Source organism: Panthera tigris, chromosome C1, assembly GCF_018350195.1.
Source record: "Panthera tigris isolate Pti1 chromosome C1, P.tigris_Pti1_mat1.1, whole genome shotgun sequence".
Taxonomy (NCBI): domain Eukaryota; kingdom Metazoa; phylum Chordata; class Mammalia; order Carnivora; family Felidae; genus Panthera; species Panthera tigris.
In genome coordinates this window covers 106,641,105-106,661,374 of record NC_056667.1, presented here as the reverse complement: position 1 = coordinate 106,661,374, position 20,270 = coordinate 106,641,105, and the positions used below count along the sequence as shown (strand labels likewise).

General features: G+C 41.8%; 1 protein-coding gene across 1 annotated transcript; it reads right to left on the bottom strand.

Moving 5' to 3' along the window:
• Positions 1 to 2,665: 2,665 nt before the first annotated feature.
• On the bottom strand, positions 2,666 to 3,617 carry LOC122240923 (small proline-rich protein 2G-like). Its single transcript, XM_042994432.1, has 2 exons — positions 3,594 to 3,617; positions 2,666 to 2,910 (listed from the first exon to the last, which is right to left on the bottom strand). Exon 2 carries the CDS (start codon positions 2,887 to 2,889, stop codon positions 2,683 to 2,685), a length of 207 nt encoding a protein of 68 aa, XP_042850366.1. The 5' UTR covers positions 2,890 to 2,910; positions 3,594 to 3,617; the 3' UTR covers positions 2,666 to 2,682.
• Between the last annotated feature and the right edge of the window lie 16,653 nt (positions 3,618 to 20,270).

Genomic DNA, 20,270 nt, shown 5'->3' with positions numbered 1-20,270 from the left:
CAAAGTCCTAAAATTTACATCTATGTAATTCTCAACTATCATATACAATTTTTCTTCTATAGCACATCTAAAGAAAGTACATTCAGTCTTTCAAAGACATTTCCAAAAACGGCTAAAAGCTGAGGAACAACTCAAACCCTTTTGCAAAAAGAAAACTTATTCTGAGGGGGTGACTACATGAAAAGTAGGTCTATTGGTTTTTCCATCATATGGGGAAATCTACTCCATCTAATTTTCATCAGATTTTAGGTAACAAAGTGTATAGTGACTTTTGTTCTTGCTGTGCTCCAAACCCTAAAAATGGTGAAGGGTTAAGTTTACACTCATGGAAACATCCCTGACCTGAATTTGCTGTGATAGAGTTTATTTCCTATTATGTCTTCAAAGAAACAAGAAATAAAAACCCTTCTTTTGGGGGAACATAACCAACACATTCAGAACGTTCATGAAATCTGGCTGTATAAGGTGACTAATTATAAATGAGCACTCGTGTAACCAACCCCCGACATCAAGACAATAACATTACCAATTCTTCAAAAGACCCACGTTTCCTTATTAAATTATATCTCATAATTTCAACCAGAAGTAGCCACTATCCTGACTCTTAAAACAATCACTTTCTTGTTTGTATTTGTACTTTTTACCCGTCAGTGTAGAAACGTCTCTAGAAATCCCAGGTAAGTTTTCCAGTTTTTGAAACTTCGTGTACATGAATTATACTGCATGCCATCGTTGTTGTTTCCCCTCTTACAATCAACGTTATGTAGTTTTAGTTCACTCATTTTGTGTTTTGGTATGTCGTTGTCTGAAAAGGGAGCATTCATACACTATTTGCGGAAATCCAAAATGGTGCCAACAACGATGGCATGCAGTATAATTCATGTACACGAAGTTTCAAAAACTGGAAAACTTACCTGGGATTTCTAGAGACGTTTCTACACTGACGGGTAAAAAGTACAAATACAAACAAGAAAGTGATTGTTTTAAGAGTCAGGATAGTGGCTACTTCTGGTTGAAATTATGAGATATAATTTAATAAGGAAACGTGGGTCTTTTGAAGAATTGGTAATGTTATTGTCTTGATGTCGGGGGTTGGTTACACGAGTGCTCATTTATAATTAGTCACCTTATACAGCCAGATTTCATGAACGTTCTGAATGTGTTGGTTATGTTCCCCCAAAAGAAGGGTTTTTATTTCTTGTTTCTTTGAAGACATAATAGGAAATAAACTCTATCACAGCAAATTCAGGTCAGGGATGTTTCCATGAGTGTAAACTTAACCCTTCACCATTTTTAGGGTTTGGAGCACAGCAAGAACAAAAGTCACTATACACTTTGTTACCTAAAATCTGATGAAAATTAGATGGAGTAGATTTCCCCATATGATGGAAAAACCAATAGACCTACTTTTCATGTAGTCACCCCTCAGAATAAGTTTTCTTTTTGCAAAAGGGTTTGAGTTGTTCCTCAGCTTTTAGCCGTTTTTGGAAATGTCTTTGAAAGACTGAATGTACTTTCTTTAGATGTGCTATAGAAGAAAAATTGTATATGATAGTTGAGAATTACATAGATGTAAATTTTAGGACTTTGACCACCAGCATTATATGGTGGTCAACCTTTGAGCAAATCACAAAATCATTACTACATCCTTGAGACCTTACCTCTCTCACCTCATAAGGAGACAGGTGTCCCCTAGATCACTGTTCTCCCCGTGTCCCTGTTGTCACTGTGCTGTACCTTGGAACTTGCCATGTCTTCTCGTTGGAAGGATGTACCCCTGATACATTCATGGCTCACTCTTCTACTCACTCAGGTCTTTCCCAAAAGTCACTTAGGAAGAGGCTTTCTAAACAATTTTCTCTAAAATTTACCCACAAATGATTGTTCTTGGTCGTGTGTGTGTGTGTGTGTGTGTGCACGCACGCATGCACGCGCACGTGTGTGTGTAATGCCCTCAAGGATTTGGGGGCCACTATGATCATCTCTGTAGCACATGGAAGACTGCTTGCCTGGCACATGGCAGATACTCAGGAAACACTTGTGAACAAATTAATTTCTGTGAGGGCACTGAGCAGAAAACAATCTTTCCTGCTTTTTACAGATGAGGAAACTGAAGCTGAGACAGTTTAAGTAATTGTTTTCAGGGTCATACAAATCAGAAAGAGCTAGAAGTGAGTTTAAAATCAGTAAAAGAGAATAATTTGATGTACCCATTCCGCAAGACACATTTTGGGCAAAACTGAACTCAGTGATGGGAAAGCTTGACTCTAATAAATATTTCAATAGGAATGGAAAGGAACATTCATGTGCTGTAGTGGACAGAAGAGATTACAAACACAAAGCACAAACAAAAGTAATGTGGTCTCGACCATGACACGTGTGCTTTATTGGAGAAGCAAACAAATAGAGATACCAAAAGGCTCACAGGGGAGAGATCACCACCCAGATCACAGACAGACAGATGGCAAAGTGCAATTAGGCCACGACCCCACTGCTCATCTTCCCATAATGTGGTATCAGCTTCGGGAACCCAGCCTTTTCTCTGTCCGCTGTCAACCCAGGTGGCAAGTCAGAGAACATGCATTCTGTGCTCGTGGCTGAAGGGGAGGGGATGGAGTCCTGAGACATCCACAGGAGACCCTGTGTCTTGTTGTTTCATGGTCATGATGCATCCTGCTGCTGTTACTTGCTCTTGGGTGGGCACTTCTGCTGGCAGGGGGGGCACGGCTGCACAGGAGGGCACTTCTGCTGGCAGGGTGGAGGTGGGCACTTCACAGGTGGGCATGGAGGAGGGGGACATGGCTCTGGACACTTTGGGGGTGGGCAAGGCTCAGGGCACACAGGAGGTGGCTGGCAGGGCTGCTTGCACTGCTGCTGTTGATAGGACATCGTTCCTGGACAGCAAGGAGCCTGAGATGCAAACAGACAACAGCATTCCTAACACAGGCAGTCCTGTTGGCAGAACAATGAGCCACGGACCCTGCAGCCTGCAAGGACCCTCTGTTCCCTAACACTGTCTGTATGATTCTGTGTGGCTCCTTCACCCTTCCCTTTGAGCACCTCTTACCCTAGCTCTTCGGTCTTTTCTGGTTAATATTTCTGTCTATCACTTTGTACAGACACGATTGCCTGTGTGCTGTGTGAATACAAACATCATGTGGAGACAAAGAACCCAGATACGAAACTTCTAGCCAATCCCCAAACAGACCTCTACCGATAGCTTTCTGAGCCCTGGTTGCTGGTCTCACTGACCTGACTGGGGCTCTGAGCCCTGGGCTTCGAGGAGGACTGCCCAGACTCCCACCCAGCACTCAAAGGGACCGAGAGCCCTGAGAGGGATGCACTTGGAACGTGCACGGTATAGGCCACAGGACAACACCTCGTCTCTCGTTGTCAGTCAGTTTAGGATTGTACCTCTGACTCCATTTCTGTCATGACCTTCACGGTCACCTTCCAAATACCCCCCAGACCTCATTATTGTCTCTTCCCCATGCACGGACTTTAATTGGCTAAAATAAACAGTCACTTGTTCTCCCAGATTAAATCCTCACACTATTCAAATGCCAAAAAAGATCTCTAAGGCTTGTACTCACCAGAGGCTTCAAAGGAGATGTATGCCTCAGTGTCTCCAGAAGATAACACCAGTGTGGTGGAGAGTCCTTTTATAAGGGCCAGGCGGGCCCAGGCAGGTGACAGTCCAGGACTGGGATGACGCACTTATTTCCCAACCAAATTACCATCTGCATGCAACCTCAGAAATGACTTGACACACTAATGTGGATATCACCAAACTTCCTTGTCCAGGATCTTCCTCACCCTCATTGGGGAAGGCTCAGTGATTCACTTTGGACCTTGTCTCACCCTCCCCATGCCAGTGTCATGTGGCAACTAGGGAACATGAGATATTCTTTGACAGCCATGATGCACTTCCATAGTTAGAGGTGGTGCCTGCCCTACTCCCTGGCTCCCTGAGCAACTTAACTGTAAAACTTACTGCCCCATTCAGTTTCACCTGCCCAGCATCCAGCTTTGTTCCCTTTGATAGTAGAGTAGACAGTAGGGTGAGCTGACCCTTCCTTGTCCAGGACCTTCACCCTCACTCACAGTTTTCCCTTACAACTAACCCTTTTGACCATGTCCTACTGGTCTCCAGGCTCTTCTCGACAATTAATTGGCTTGAAGAGACCACAGTCTTGTCTTGGTTCCTAGGTGCTGATAGCCCTAGGCTGGGCATGTTGTTACATGGCTCCATTAATGGCCTTGAACAGGACAGCACAACCCCTGTTTTCTAGACCACTGGCTCGGCCCCTCCCAAAGTCTCCATACTTGCAGATTTACACACTGATGTGATGTGCTCTCTGTGGCCCTCATCAGTGGGGGGGGGGGGGGGAGGGGGACTTGTGGTCCACTAGACACCCAAACTCATATTCTCTCACTTCTTCAAAACTGACTCAGTGCCTGAGCTGCCCCCATTTCGCAGCTTTTTCCTTCATGCTCCCCAAACAGCATGTGTTGCTTCCTCCTGCAAAAGTTAACTTGCCTACTCTCTATTAGGCTCTCTGTTCTGAACTGGCATTTAGAAGGACTTCTAGACACAGTACATTCAAGAAAAGAAGCTCCATAAGCTATTTACCCCACCATTCAATTCATGGGTGTTGTTACCTAGATAAATAAAGCATGGCCAAAACAAAACCCATGGATAACCTCTTAGTATTCATTTGTTGAACCACAGTAACACCTCGGCTAATATTACTCACTAGGCCTCGTGGGGAAAACATGAGTGCCTTGGCTATGCAGACGTCTGTAGGCACCACTACCATGTGACCTGAAATATTTCCTAACCTCCCTAAAGATCATTTAACATCTCTGTAGAGTAGAGGTAAGAACTACACCAGCCTCCTAATTTCTTTGACCTCAGTCGTAGAGACATCTTTCTAGAAATGTCTCCTCAGGCAAGGGAAACAAGAGAAAAATTAAACTATTGAGTCTACACCAAAATAAAAACCTTTTGCACAGGGAAGGAAATCATCACCAAACAAAAAGGCCACCTACTAAGTGGGAGAACATATTTTCAAAAGATACATCTGATAAGGGGTCAATACCCAAAATATATGAAGAACTTACACTAGACAACATCAAAACAAAACAAAACAGATAATCTGATTTAAAAATGAGCAGAGGAATTTATCCTACACTTTCCAAAGAAGACATGCAGATGGCCAACAAACATATGAAAAGATGCTCAACTCACTAATCCTTACAGAAATGCAGATCAAAACCATAATGACATATCAGCTCACACCTGTCAGAAGAGCTCAAATCAAAAACACAAGAAATAACAACTGTTGGCAAGGATGTGGAGAAAAAGGAACCCTCGTGTATTTTTGGCGGGAATGTAAGTTGGTATAGCCACTGTGGAAAACAGTATCGTGGCTCCTCAAAAAATTAACAATGGAATGACCATAAGATCCAGTAAATCCATCACTGGTCATTTACCCAAAGAAAACAAAAACACTAATTTGAGAAGATATATGCACCTCTATGTTTATTGCAGCGTTATTTACAATAGCTAAGATCTGGAAGCAGCCCAAGTGTCCATTGATTATGTTTGTTGCAGCATTATTTACAATAGCCAAGATCTGGAAGCAACCCAAGTGTCCACTGTTAGATGACTGGGCAAAAGAGATGCGACAAATAAATACAATGGAAAATCATTCAGGCGATAAAAACAAAATAAAAAAAAAAGAACAAAACGAAAAATGAAAAACAAAAACAAAAAACAAAACAGAAGAAAAACAACGAACCCTTGTCATTCATAACAACATGGATGGACCTGGAGGGTATAATGCTAAGTGAAAGTCCGAGAAAGACAAATACATGTGATTTTTATGCATGTGTGGAATTTAAGAAACAAAACAAAGAAAACAGAGACAAAAAAGAAAGCAGACTCTCAAGTACAGACAACAAACTGGTAGTAGTCAGAGGAGAGGTAGGTGGGAGCAGGCATGAAATAAGTGAGGGGGTTTAAGAGTACACCTACTGTGATGAGCGCTGAGGAATGTATAGAATTGTTGAGTCACCACGTTGTATGCCTGAAACTAATATAACACTGTTTGTTAGTTATACTTCAATAAAAAAGGAACTACACCTGCCTCAAAAATTTGCTGCAAAAACTCAGTGAAATACCTAATATGAGGCACATTATGTGATAGGTCTTCAAGAAACGGAGCTGTCCATATATCTGATAAGGGTTTAATTTCCAAAATATATAAGGAACACCTTCAATTCCATAGCAAAAAAAAAATGATAACCTTAATTTTTTATTTATTTTTAAATCTTTATTTATTTTTGAGAGAGAGAGAGAGAGCAGGGGAGGGGCAGAGAGAGAGTGTGAGACCTAGAATCTGAAGCCGGCTCCAGGGTCTGAGCTGTCAGCACAGAGCCTGACGTGGTGCTGGAGCTCATGAACCACGAGATCATAACCTCAGCCGATGTCTAACAATGAACCGACTGAGCCACCCAGGTGCCCCAATAACCTTAATTTTTAAATGGAGAAACTATTTGAATAGCCATTTCATCAAAGACATAGACGACCAACTGCTACACGTAAAGATGCTCAACATCACTTATCATTAGGGAAATGCAAATCAAAGCCACATGCGATATCACTTCATGCCTGTTAGGATGACTGCCATAAGAAAAAAAAAAAAAAGGACAGTAACAAATGTTGGTGAGGCTGTGAGGTTGTAGAGAAAAGGGAACATTTGTACACTATTCGTGGAAATGCAAAATGGTGAAGCAACTATGAAAAACAGTACGGAGGTTCCTCAAAAACTTGAAAAATAGAACTACCCTATGATCCAGCAGTTCCTTGCCTGGTATTTACCCAAAAGAATTTAAATCAGGATCTGGAAGAAATATCAGCACTCTCGCATTCGTTTCAGCATTACTCACCACACCTAAATGTCTATCAGCAGATGAATGGATAAAGAAATATGGTATATAGGTACAATGGAATATTATTCAGCTATAAAGGAAGGAAACAAGGAAACACTGCCATCTGAGACAACGTGGATAAGCCTGGAAGATGTTATGTCAAGAGAAATAGGCCAGGTCCAGAAAGATAAATACTGCATGAATCCCCTGAGTGGGGTATCTAAAACAGTCAAACTCATGGAGGTAAAGAATAGAATCATGGTTGCCAGGGACTGAGTGAGGAAAACAGCGAGGTGCTTATCAACGGGTATAAAATTTCAGTTATGCAAGATGAGTCAGTTCTAGAAGTCTGCTTACCACAGCATGCCTGTAGATCACAATACTGTACTGTGGACTTAAGAATCTGTTAGGTGGGTGACCTCATGTTAGGTGCTCTTACCACGATAGAATTTGTTTCAAAAGAAAAGAGACGTGAACCCTAAAAGGTAGAAACATAATAAGGTAAGGTAAGGCACTAATCACAATACCTAAGAGAGACTGGCATTGTGTGGATAAGGTCCCTCAGGCTAAGATCTTTCCTGCTCCCCCCTCTCTTCCAGCTGACATCACTGTTAATCAGAAGGCATTAGTGGGATATACCTTCCCTGTTTCTTACCTCTGAGAAGGGTGTCCTCTGCCTGAAGGGAGCCTTGTCACTTAGGGCTCTTTACCCAGAAGAATGCTGTGCACCATCTGCAGTATGTCCAACTCCATTGGTGGGAAAGGTACAGGGAGAATGTCGGGGGATCAACATGGGGGTTTGAGGAGGTAGGAACCTCCATGGGTTGCACCCTGTTCCTGAACTAACTCTCTCTGTCTCTCTCTCTGTCTCTGTCTCTCTGTCTCTGTCTCTCTCTCTCTCTGCAGCCCAGAGGAGCAGACCAGAGGATGGTTAGTTGGTCTCGCCTAGCACCCTGAGGTTTAGCATTAGAGTCACCTGGACGGCCATTGGAGGCTGACATCTTGCAGGGATGCCAGAAGGAACAGGGATGCTCTTGGGATGGCTGAGGCAATTCCAGAACATTCCTTGTCATGTTGAAATCCTAGAAGCTACAGGTGGTACCTGCTGGAGTAAGGGAATGACCTAAGGATCCTGTGATCCACAGCAGTTCTCCCGACCCAATTTTAGACCTGCTTCTCTTTGACTCATGAATTACTAATAGATTCCAAAGTTATTTTCACCAATAAATTACTTGGGTTGTCATTTATGTTTGATAAACTGGAGGAGGATCAGACTTTCTTAAGATGAGAAGACTTGATGAGGTTTACTGTCTTCAGAGAGAGGGATGATTATTTCTTGATTTGCAGAGATGGTGAGTGAAAGAGAGGTGACCCTACTTTTAACAAATAATGGTACTCCACCCACTCTGCTCAAATAGATTTTATAACTATTAATAATACATGCAAGTATTCAAAAATAAATAAGAAATACAACATATAAGTAAAGAAATCTGTTGGCACACATTGTTAGCAAATTGGCATGGTATACACACAATGATTAGGTTTCAATCCAGAGTCTTTGTCTGAATCAGGTGTGTAACGCTGAGCAATTTTCTTAACACTTCTACAGTTCTCAGTTTCCTCTGAAGACAATGGCGATAATAGTACTTCTCTGACAGACTTTTTTATACCGTGCAAAGGATTATTTAACACAACTCTTAAAGGTTGGAAATGGCAAAGCTGAGAGACCTGGTCCCAAAGTTCCTCATTTGCAAAATTTGATTTTGAAGGAAAAGACAGAGGTATGTAATGGGTATTAGATAAAGAAAGAAAGCAAGGAAGGTAGAGAGGTGGAGGGTAAGGGACAGGAAAGAAGAGGAGAGGGGAAAGAGAGATGATTGTATTTCCCAAGGGCCCCTTGGATTTGACTTGAGTTAACGTTTATAGCCGAGTTCTTTATGTAAGTAACTTCATTGTTGACACTGGGATGAGAACACATTTTGTCCTCCAAGTGTCAGCAAGGTGGTCCTCTTCCCACACATCGTGTGAACATCCAGCGTCCACCCTCTCTATAAACTTTCAGGCTCCCAGGAAATGGAGTTATCTTGACTTCCGCCCCGCCCGCCCCCGCCCCCCCCCCCCCCCGCCCCGCTCCACCCCGCTCCGCCCCGCCTCCGGTTTTGTGCGGTTTTCCCATCACACACACCCAGTCATGCCAGCTTCACAGACTAAGTATTTCTGGAATCCACTTCACCCCTTCTGTGCTGACTACCATGGCCCTAGTTCAGGACCTCCTCATCTCCGCTGGATCATTACCACTCCTTCCCGACATAGCTGTCTTCCCCATTCTTGTTTGATTCAAACCCATCTTCTGCATTGCAGTCAGAGAAATTTCTCAACAAGTCCGAGCTGACCCTGTCACCTGCCTGCCTACAACACTTCAGCTTAGCAGGATAAGTCCCTGGTCCAACACACAGCCATCTCTTGCCCTCCAGACCCCTTCCTTGTTGTTCCATCCATTCCTTGATCCATGTGCAGTTACAGTATCAGTCTTCTGGTAATTTTCTCACACATCATCTTCTTCTCCCTGCAGGGCCTTTAGTCATCATTTTTACCTGGATACAGTGGACACCATTCTCAACAAAGCCATCACTTCAGTGAAAAGCCTTTCTGGATCCCTTCCACTGGGACAGGTGTCGCACCTGAGAGTCTCCTGAAACTGGCTGAGCCTCACTGATGATATCCATCCTCCCTCAGTGGGCTTTCCACTCACCTGCTTCTCCCCCAAGCCTGCAGCTCTTCCGCCACAGGGACTGTAGCTTCCCCATTCTGCACGTGGGACACGTGGCCAAGACCTGAACAGATCAGATGTGGAAATAGTATCTGTTGAATAAATAAATGGTTTAGGTTCCTAAATTCCGTTATCTTACATGAGCTTCACAACAGTCTTGTGACTTCCCGGGAGGAAGACCATTTTACCACCTCTGAGACAGAAAAAAAAAAAAAAATAACACTTAACTGCAGTGCATTCTCTCTCCTTCCTCATTCCCCCACCCCACCCCTCACCGCCTGCTGCTGACTATTCTTGTGTGCTACTGAGTTGCATAATGGATAAAGAGCAGGACATAAAGAATTACAGAAATCCCAGATAGGTTAACACTAGGATGGACAGGACAACACTTGCAAAGGAAAACAACTGAGCTGGAAATGGGGAAGGATGGGCAAGAGAAACAAAAGCAGCAAACACTGAGCAAACACTGCTCTTCGGAGCATAAAGGAGCAAGTGAGGGAGAAATACAGGCAAGATGTGAGAAGAGAAGAGGGGAGAGGACAGGGCGGGAGAGGAGAGGACTGGAAGTTAAGGGCAGTGGCTATGCAAAGGTGACTACAAATTTAGGGAAATAGGTAAGGAAGATTTAAGCCTTTTTTTTTTTTTTTGTCATGTTTCCAGTTTGCCACTTTTGTTTCAAATTTAAATTCAAATTAGCTAACATACAGCATAGTATTGGTTTCAGGAGTAGAATTGATTGGCTCATTCATCACTTACATACAACACCCAGTGCTCATCCCAACAAGTGCCCTCCTTAATGTCCATCACCCATCTAGCCCATCCCTCCCCCACCTCCCCTCCAGCAACCCTCAGTTTGTTCTATTTAAGGGTCTCTTATGGTTTGCCTCCCTCTCTGTTTTTCTCTTATTTTCCTTTTCCTTCCCTTCTCCTGCGTTCATCTGTTTTGCTTCTAAATTCCACATAAGAGTGAAAGCATACATTTGTCTTCCTCTGACTGATTGATTTTGCTCAGCATAATACACTCCAATTCCATCCATGCTGCTGCAAATGCCAAGATTTCATTCTTTTTAATCACCAAGAAATATTCCCTTGTATATGCACCACATCTTCTTTATCCATTCATCAGGCGATGGGCATTTGTGCTCTTTCCATAATTTGGCTATTGTTGAGAGTGCTGCTGTAAACACTGGGTCCAGTTCGCCACTTTGGAAATACACATTTAAATTAACTTTAAGCATTTTAATGAATTTTAACATTGTTTTTCTTTCTGAGAACTTGTATTGGTTTTTTCTTTTGAATGCAACCCTGAGCTAAATCCAGAACAAGATTGTTCAGCCCTGTTTGAGGTCTATTTTGTGAATTATTGCTCAGGTTCGAGCAATAAAACCTCAGGTGCCAGTGTCATCTGAATCTTGAACTGAATCATGACCCTGGACTCAGCAAGGGGCCCCTGCCTACTATTAGCTGGGCTGTTAAAGTATGGAGAAGAGGAGTGAGATTAATATCATGCTCACTGTGAATATATTTAGGCATCAAATGGACAGAAGTTGTAAAGACTACTCAAAAATCAGAAATATAATCTCAGGATCCTCCCAGTGTTAAGTGACATTTCTAAATGGACAATGCCTACAGTCTCCCTCATGAAATTAGAGAATAGGAAACTGCACTTTGCCCAGTGTCCACAGATATCAATAGTCCTAGGAAAGGAGTGTCTTCTGCTGCATGAAATGAGTGACCCGCATTCCTTTCCCTCCTGCTGCAGAGGTGCTGAGCACTCTGAAGCCTCCGCTTCTGCTCGAAGGCCACATGGACGGTGCGATTCTGGGCCAGGAATGTGGGAGGAGACAGACCCATGACTGAGTCATCCCACTGAAATGCAGCCCCAGGGCCCCGGCTAGTGACCAACGTGAAATGAGGGATGGCAGGGTCCTGCCATGGAATGGGAGCCTCAGACTCCGCAGTCTGACCAACCCAGACCTCTGACTTCGATCAGATCCTGACCACAGCCAACCTCTGCTGAATCAAATGCCTTTTTGGGTAAACTATGTATGTTTACCAATGTGCTTGCCAACATTTTATTTTAATTTCTATGTCACATAAAGTCTTAGGAGCCCCTCAGTACAGGGAGTTTGTCTCATTCAGTCTGGGGCCTCAATGTCTACCCTAGAGCATCATGCATAATCAGGATCTGCTAGCACAGGTCAGGAATGGCCCTCTGGGTCTGCCCTATCTGCAGTCTCCCAGCACATGGTCCATGCAGGGAGACCAAGCAGGGAAGGAGCTAGAAGTTTTGTCATGTGAGGCCCCATGGACGTGCGCCTGGGAAAGAAGAGGAGGCCGGGTGAGTCAGGGCACCAGCTGTCCCACCTGATTCCCCCCCTCCCACCCTGGACTAAAGAGTGGAGCCACAGGCCCGCAGCTCAGGGCGCTGAGGTTTGCTAGGTTCAATGTAGAACAAGAAAGACATTTCCAAGTCAGAGTTGCCCCCAAGGCTGGGACTGTCACTGGTCGAGCCATGAAACTTCTGCCTGATGCAGAAATCGGGCTTTAAAGCGAGAACATAGTTTTGAATCTTGAAATAGGGTCTTATAGGCAGCTGCAGGACTCCAAGTTACCTGAGGAACTGACAAGCACAGGGCTCCAGAAGCTCAGTGTCCTGGAAAAAAAGAGAAGCAAAAGGACACTTGAGAGATTTAATGTATTTTACTAGTTTTGTGTGGGCTTTTTGCTGCCATTTTTAAGTCGATAAATACAAAATTAAAGAAAGGGATGCTTCAAATGAGAGATTGGATATGATCCTTTACAATTTGGAATGAACCAACAAACAAACTGAAGCTTGGAATGTTTCTAACAGGTGTAGAAGAATTGCTAAATACAGCTCCTCAGGAGCCTTGTGAAGCCCGCATAGGCTGTGTATGTAAGAGCTAGGAGCTTTCCTACTGCTACCTATAGCTACCATCTCTCTCCCTAGGGCAGCTCCATGGTCTTTGATCAGCCTTGTGAGACAATGGTAGTGTGGGAGTGCCCAGGTGGGCTTGAGGAAAGAAGCTGAGCTGTCTGCCTAACTCTGGCATGACAGTGGGGTAAATCGGGTGTCATTTGTGACGAAAATGACAAGCCCAGGATAAAAGCTGTGCGAAACCATCCCTGTGATTTTCCACAAAAATATTTGAGAACTGGATTATGTGTGCCTGTGTGTTTATGTGAGGGTTTTGTCAATATACCCGCAGGGTATATAGATTCTTATATTTGATATGTTAATTATACTTGGATAAAAAAAATAATAATAACAAGATGAAATCCTATCAGCCGGAATAATCACTATCAACATCTTGGTGTGTTGACTGCTTGACATTTTTTTCTTTAGTTTACTCTTTCTTTGCTTTAAGCTTTTGATTTTGAGAAATTTAAGACATATATGGAAATACTGAATATCTGCATCACTCAAAATGAGTAACTAGTGATATCATGTGATACCTGGTCAGAATTTTTCACCTGTAATTAATTTTTAAAATTACAAAATGCATTTATATTGTTTCATTTGAAAGAGAAATATAACTATAAAGAAAAGCCTAAGATACCTTTGACTCCTCTTCTAACTCATTCCCAGAATCAAATAATCATGAGTGTCACATACAGTATTTCATTTAAAAATGTACCTATTGAAGTATAAGTAGCATCGAGTGTTAGATTAGTTTCAGGTGTGCAATATAACGATTCAACACTTTGATACATTACTCAGTGCTCCTCACAATAAGTGTGTTCTCAATCCCCTTTATCTATTTTGCCCATCCCCCCACCCACCTTCCCCCTGGCGACCACTAGTTTGTTCTCTGTATTTAAGAGTCTATTTGTTTTTCTTCCTCTCCTTTTCTCTGTGTTTGTTCTTTTGTCTTGATTCTTAAATTCCGCGTATGAGTGAAATCCTGTGGTATCTGTCTTTCTCTGACTTCCTTCGCTTAGCATTATACCCTGTAGCACCATCCATGTTGTTGCAAATGGCAAGATTTCATTCTTTATAATGGTTGAATAATATTCCATAATGTATATAAATTATATATAAATATATATAATCTGTACAATTTTATATATAAATCATTTATATATAATAAAATTTAATTATAGTTATATATTTATATAATATATAGTGTATAATTATAATTATATTGATATGATTATAATAATTATATTGATATAGTTATATATATAAATATATGGAATAACATATAATTTATATAAAATAAACACCCCACCCACACACACACACGCACACGCACGTGTGTGTGTGTGTGTGTGTGTGTGTGTATGTGTGTCTGTATACACATCTTCTTTATCCATTCATCTATCGATGGACACTTGAGTTGCTTCCATATCTTGGTTATTGTAAAGAATGTTGTAGTAAACATCGGAGGGCATATATCTCTTTTTTTAAGATTTTATTTTTAAGTAATCTCTACATCCAACGTGGAGCTCCAACTCATAACCCTGAGTTCAAGAGTCGCATGCTCCACTGACTGAGCCAGCCAGGTGCCTCAGGAGTGCATATGTCTTTTTTGAACTAGTGTTTTCATTTTCTTTGGGTAATGGATGGATCCATTAAATCCAGTAGTGGATTTACTGGATCATATGGTAATTCTATTTTTACCTTTTTAAGGGACCTCCATATTGTTTTCCACAGTGGCAGCACCAATTTGCATTCCTACCAGCAGTGCACGTGGGTTCCTTTTCCTCCACGTCCTGGCCAACACTTGTTATTTCTTGTGTTTTTGATTTTAGCCATTCTGACAGGTATAGGGTGTAGTTTTGATTTGTATTTCCCTGATGCATAGTGATGTTGAAAATCTTTTCATCCGTTTGTTCCTCTTTGGAAAAATGTCTATTCAGGTCCTCTGGCCATTTTTAATGGGATTATTTTTGCAGGTGAAGGCTTTAAAGATTTTGGATATTGACATTCTATCAGATACATCACTTGCAAATCTCTTCTCCCATTTCAGTAGCTTGTCTTTTCTGTTTTCTTGACGGCTTCCTTTTCTATGTTAAAATATTTTGTTTTATTACTATATGCTATTTTTATATATTTCATATATACATGTGCCTATAAAAATAAATAGTATTGATTTTTGTGTCTATTTTTGTTTTCATGGGCCACTATCTATCTAATCCATGTAGACACACACACACACACACACACACACACACACACACACACAGATTTTATTTTTAAAAAGCTTTCGATGAATTTCTAAAGTTACTATCATTAGTTAATTAATTTTTCCTAAATTCTTCGTTTATTGTAAAAGATGTTACTTACAGGTAATGGCTAATTCAAGTCATTGGCTGTTAGGTATAGAGGATTTTTTGATGAAAACAAAACAGGGCAAACAAACAAAACAGGCTGTTCATGGACATAATCAACTGAATTAGGGATTTCAGCACATTTTTCTCAAACTCTATCTCCCTCACTCCCTCTTTTTCTGTATCTATTCACATATATAATATAATATATAATCAACCTATTAAAAAATCACATAATCCTGTTGAAATAAAAAAAAATAACATAATGGTTACACAGTATATACTACATAGAGTCAGATTTACATGCCTCTTTATGTACTAAAACATTATAGTTATTAATGTTTATTAAGTACCTACTAGGAGGCAGGCACTTCTCATTTAAAAAAAAATTTTTTTAACGTTTATTTATTACTGAGAGACAGAGCATGAGCATGGGAGGGGCAGAGAGAGGAGGAGACACAGAATCTGAAGCAGGCTCCAGGCTCTGAGCTGTCAACAGGGTGTCTGATGTGGGGCTGAAACTCACAAACCAGGAGATCATGAGCTGAGCTGAAGTTGGACGCCCAACCTACTGAGCCACCCAGGCGCCCCAGGTACTTTTCACTTAAATTAATCATCATAGTAACTCTCAGGATAAATACATTATTTTCTCCATTTTCCAGAGAAGTGCAGAGGCATCGCCTGGTTAAATGACTCACATAGGATCAGTCATACAGGAAGCCGTAGATTGAGGCCTGTGTGTCTCCAAAGCCCCTGGGTTTCTGTTACATAACATGCAGCTGGCTCTGGTATCACGTCAGCTTCTATTCAGTCACATGCTCAGGATTTGGTTTCTCTGCCTGCCTGACCATGTATACAATCTATTTCCCTTCCTTAGTTTTCTTCTTTAGTATGCTTTATATAAATTGTACAAGTTTATACAAATTAAAAGAGGCAGCATGTGTCAACGGCAGACATGCTTACTCGTGTATTACACACGTGTTCCAGCACGGATCACATTTATTCTGGTGGTTTAACGTCCATTTGCCAGTTTGCAATGATTGGTCCAATACATATACGAGGAAATGCCAGCAGCTTTGTTGTCTTTGAAGAGTCTTTCCCCTCTGTCTTCATCATTTCCTGTGGATCATCTGCTCTGCCTCTTCCATCGTATTCCTCTTTTCCCCATGGCCCACCTTCCTGCACACTTGCCAACCAACATATGCTGCTTACTGGAAAGCTATTTCTCCCCAAGTGGGCTCACTGCCCATTGCATCTTTCTTTCCTTTTTTTTTTTTTTTTTTTTTTCCTTTGTCTTCTTGGATCCTTGAGTCTGACAACTGGTAAATGTTTCCCCACAAGGTGTTATATGGCTGGTATTAGTTAAACTTCTTCATTGTGAGGCATCTGGACATCACTGGTTCCTCTAAAGAATCTCATAAAATACTAATAATCTCATCATCAACACTAGGAACAAATTCACTGAGGAAAGCATGATACTGTCATGCTTTCATTACATTTATATTACATTCATTACATATGCATGTAATATAAAGCTACAGTCAATGGAAGGACTCACTGAGAGACTGCTAACAGTGATTCCCTAGGGTGGGAAATTGAGTGGCTGAAGGAAAGGGGTAAGGGGCCATTTTCATCGTGTATTATCTCTGCACCATTTGAATTTTGCCAAGTGTGCATTTCTTATCTACTCAAAGATTAAAAATATCCAAGAGCATTTGCTCATGCAAATAACAAGTTGTTGAACTAAGTAAGAGTCCTTTTCTCTCTCGATCTCTCATGAAATTTGTCTACCATGTACTTGCTCAGTGATCCTGGAGCTTTTGCGAGTGCTTGCACATTGGTTCGAAACCAAAAATTTAAAGACCCCAAACAGCAAACCTGCTAGTGACAGAGAAGAGAAAATGATTGTACCACTTTTTCAAACCAGGTTGTCCTAATGGAGTTTCCAGTTTAGCTGCCTAAACGTGATTGTTGGAAGGGTGGTAGTAGTTTTCTTTTTGATTTCTGGGAATGTTCAGCAATGTTTCTCCTTATCCAGCTCTGAATTTCTTTCTGAGAAAATCATAGGGAGTTCATATACGTTTCACGGTAAAAGACTGACAGGGCAAGAGTTGAAGTGGGGAAGGAGAAAATAACTTTTCACCTATAAGTCTGTTGTAAGGAAAGATGAGTTAATGCACATAGGGTTCCTCACACAATGCTTGGCACATAGCAAACCTTCAGTTAGCTGTGCCTAAAATCTCAAACGGTAGTACAGTTGATTTCCTCTGCATGGTGTAAGAGATCCACATTTACATATGTATTTATATATACACACATGTAACTACATATACATTAAATATAAATGTAGTTATATTGTACACATGGTTTGTTACTTGCCCTTTTCATATAATACACACTCTTTTAGAAGATCACTTTTCATTTTTGCCTATTATTTTGTCATGTGGATCCATAAATGATCTAATCAGAAACCATCCCCATGAAAGCATTAAGAAAATATGTTTTGATCAACTCTTTCAGTGTTTGCTTGTTTTTCATAATATCTTGACATTTCTTAGGGCAGGCATTACTCATGACGTCATAGAAGCCCCAAACCCAGTAATGGTGAGCCAACTGCCTGAATACTCGAATGCTTTTGAATTTTGATCATTTTTGTCAGTTTCCTTATAGTGATGGTTACTTAGTAATACCCTTAACAATGAAAAGGAACACCTGTCTACTTGTTCTTTTTTTTTTTTTTTTTTTTAATTTTTTTTCAACGTTTTTTATTTATTTTTTTGGGACAGAGAGAGACAGAGCATGAACAGGGGAGGGGCAGAGAGAGAGGGAGACACAGAATCGGAAACAGGCTCCAGGCTCCGAGCCATCAGCCCAGAGCCTGACGCGGGGCTCGAACTCACGGACCGGACCGCGAGATCGTGACTTGGCTGAAGTCGGACGCTTAACCGACTGCGCCACCCAGGCGCCCCCCTGTCTACTTGTTCTTGATGGAAGTAAACAATGGCTTCAAAGGTGCAAGGAAAATAGGCTGAGTGCTGGGGTTCTGCAGGAGGAAATCAAGAAGGTCAAGGGAGATTTGATGGCGTGGCTGGTAATTATTGACTTTAACAATGGAAAGCCCAGTGGAAGGTTCTAGGTCTTCTAAGTATTAGGAATAATTCTTGTCAATGTTAGCTGTAACTAATAACAGATGTACGAAGGCAGAGGACGCTGAGAAAATATTTTCCCGCATCACAAAGCTAGCTAGTGACGCCCCTAGGTTTAAACTCCTGTCTTTGGATGTCTCCTCTAGGACATTTCCAGTGTACTCTGCTGCTTCACTGAATATTGGAAGAGGTGCAAGGCAGGTGATGGCTGGTTACCGTGAGATGTGTAGATATTGATAACATTAATTAATCTATTAATGGATAGAATATTAATAAAAATAAATAAGGGGCTGTAAGCATAGTGATTACAGTACTAAAGGGTTTATGTAAGCTGTATTTAGAACTTACTGGGAGATTTTAATGCCAACCACCCTGCCTTTATTTAAACAAAACCACAGATGAGTTCACTTGGAAGGTGAGGAGGAATCAGTGGATTGAGTACTCCCAGGGATGTTAAGAAAAGGTAAGGCAGGGAGTTTTGAAGCCTCTGCTAACACCCTAACTCATGTTTCAGAAGTGATCGCAGGTCTGTTGAGTGACATTCAATAAAAACAAACATTTCAGTTTCTCTTAGTGAGCTATGAGTTGAAAATTCCCACAGGATTTCAAATAAGAGAATGAAAATCCTGGGACGAGCATATGGTAGAAAGTAACCTTGGCATTCTAGCAGACATTAAGTGGAAAATGGACCAGCCCCATGTCACCATTGACATGAGGCCACACAGTCTTGTTCTCTACAGAATAGCACAGCCTGTGTTGTGCTGGATCCTGGCTTCAGCTCCTGCACAGGGAGCCCTGTCGCTCCCTGTGGAGACCATGCATTCTCTTCATCCATATTAAAAGGAACCAGTTAATGTGAGCAGCCAGCCTTAGAGTAAGTGGAAGTGAGTTATAAGTGCCTGCGAGAGAGACAGAGCATAAGCCATGTTGCTAGCCTCTGAGAACCCAAGCTTCTGTCATTCTAGAACACAAAGCTAAATGACAGGCAGTTGAAAAGTAAATGGACACACAGGCTTCTGATACAGGCATGGGGCAGGGAGGTAGGTGAAGGTAAGCCCAATCAAGGAATGACCTCTTGGGCCCCCAGTTTGAGAACTGCCCCAATTCTTCATCTGTCACATGAAACTGGAACTGCTGGTCAAGAGAGAGCCTCAGGCAAATCACTGAGTTCTTGCCCCAATGGGGACAATCCCAGAGCAGGAAGTTTCCAGTAATCGAAGTGACAAGACATTTTGGGAATTTCAGGTGGATTGCATTTGGTTTCCAAACAACTGGTCCAGCCCAGCCTTAGGCTTCTTCACTTCCTGAAGGTGGGTGCCACCGAGCCATATAAAGGGGACACCTGCCACATTGTTGCCACCCTTTTCGTGCTCAGCTCCCCAACAGCTCTGGAGAATCAAGTGAATCTCATGGGGGGTGGGGTGGGTGGTTCTATATGCTTGGGGGATATGAGATGATGTTTGGAATTAATTTATAAGCAGCAATAGCTGGTTTTCCTCAACGACGTGCATACTCTTCCCTGGGGAATTGAAAGTTGTCAGGCCAAGGATGTAAGTGAGCTAATTTTTGTTGATGAAGTATGTGTCTTTCTATTACAAGGTTGAAATTCTTAAGCAAAACCTAATTAAGGGAATAATATTGAGCTGAAAGCAAGTGAGGGCAAGAGTTTCTCTTTGGTCATGACATATTAATATAAGAGAGAGCATCCTAATGTATTGCCAGGCTCTCCATGAGCCCTTTGAGGGCAGGCCTACACTTTGGCAATTCTCCCTGAATAGACTTTGTCTTAGCACCCAAAGCAGCTTACTTCAATCTTAATCAGGGGGATTAAGTTCCTCATGGGAACTGATGTGGTAGAGACTTGCTTTGGTATTGGCCAGGAATTCAGCATCTTTTTTCTTGAGATTGTATTTGCATACATCCACTGTCTGTTGCTATCTCAAGACAGAGAAGACAATTTTGTCATTGAAAGAGGTCAAGAGAAGGTGAGATAAAGTGGCCCCAAATGCACAGGATACTGATGAGGCATGATCCTAACAAGAACAAAAAGGGGAGCCACACAGTCTAAAAGGAGAGAGTCAGAGACCAAAGTTTGTCCTTGGAAATAATTGATTGGGGTTTTT

Excerpts from the sequence above, each read along its gene's own strand:
- LOC122240923 (XM_042994432.1), bottom strand. The coding sequence starts at position 2,889 with ATGTCCTATCAACAGCAGCAGTGCAAGCAGCCCTGCCAGCCACCTCCT.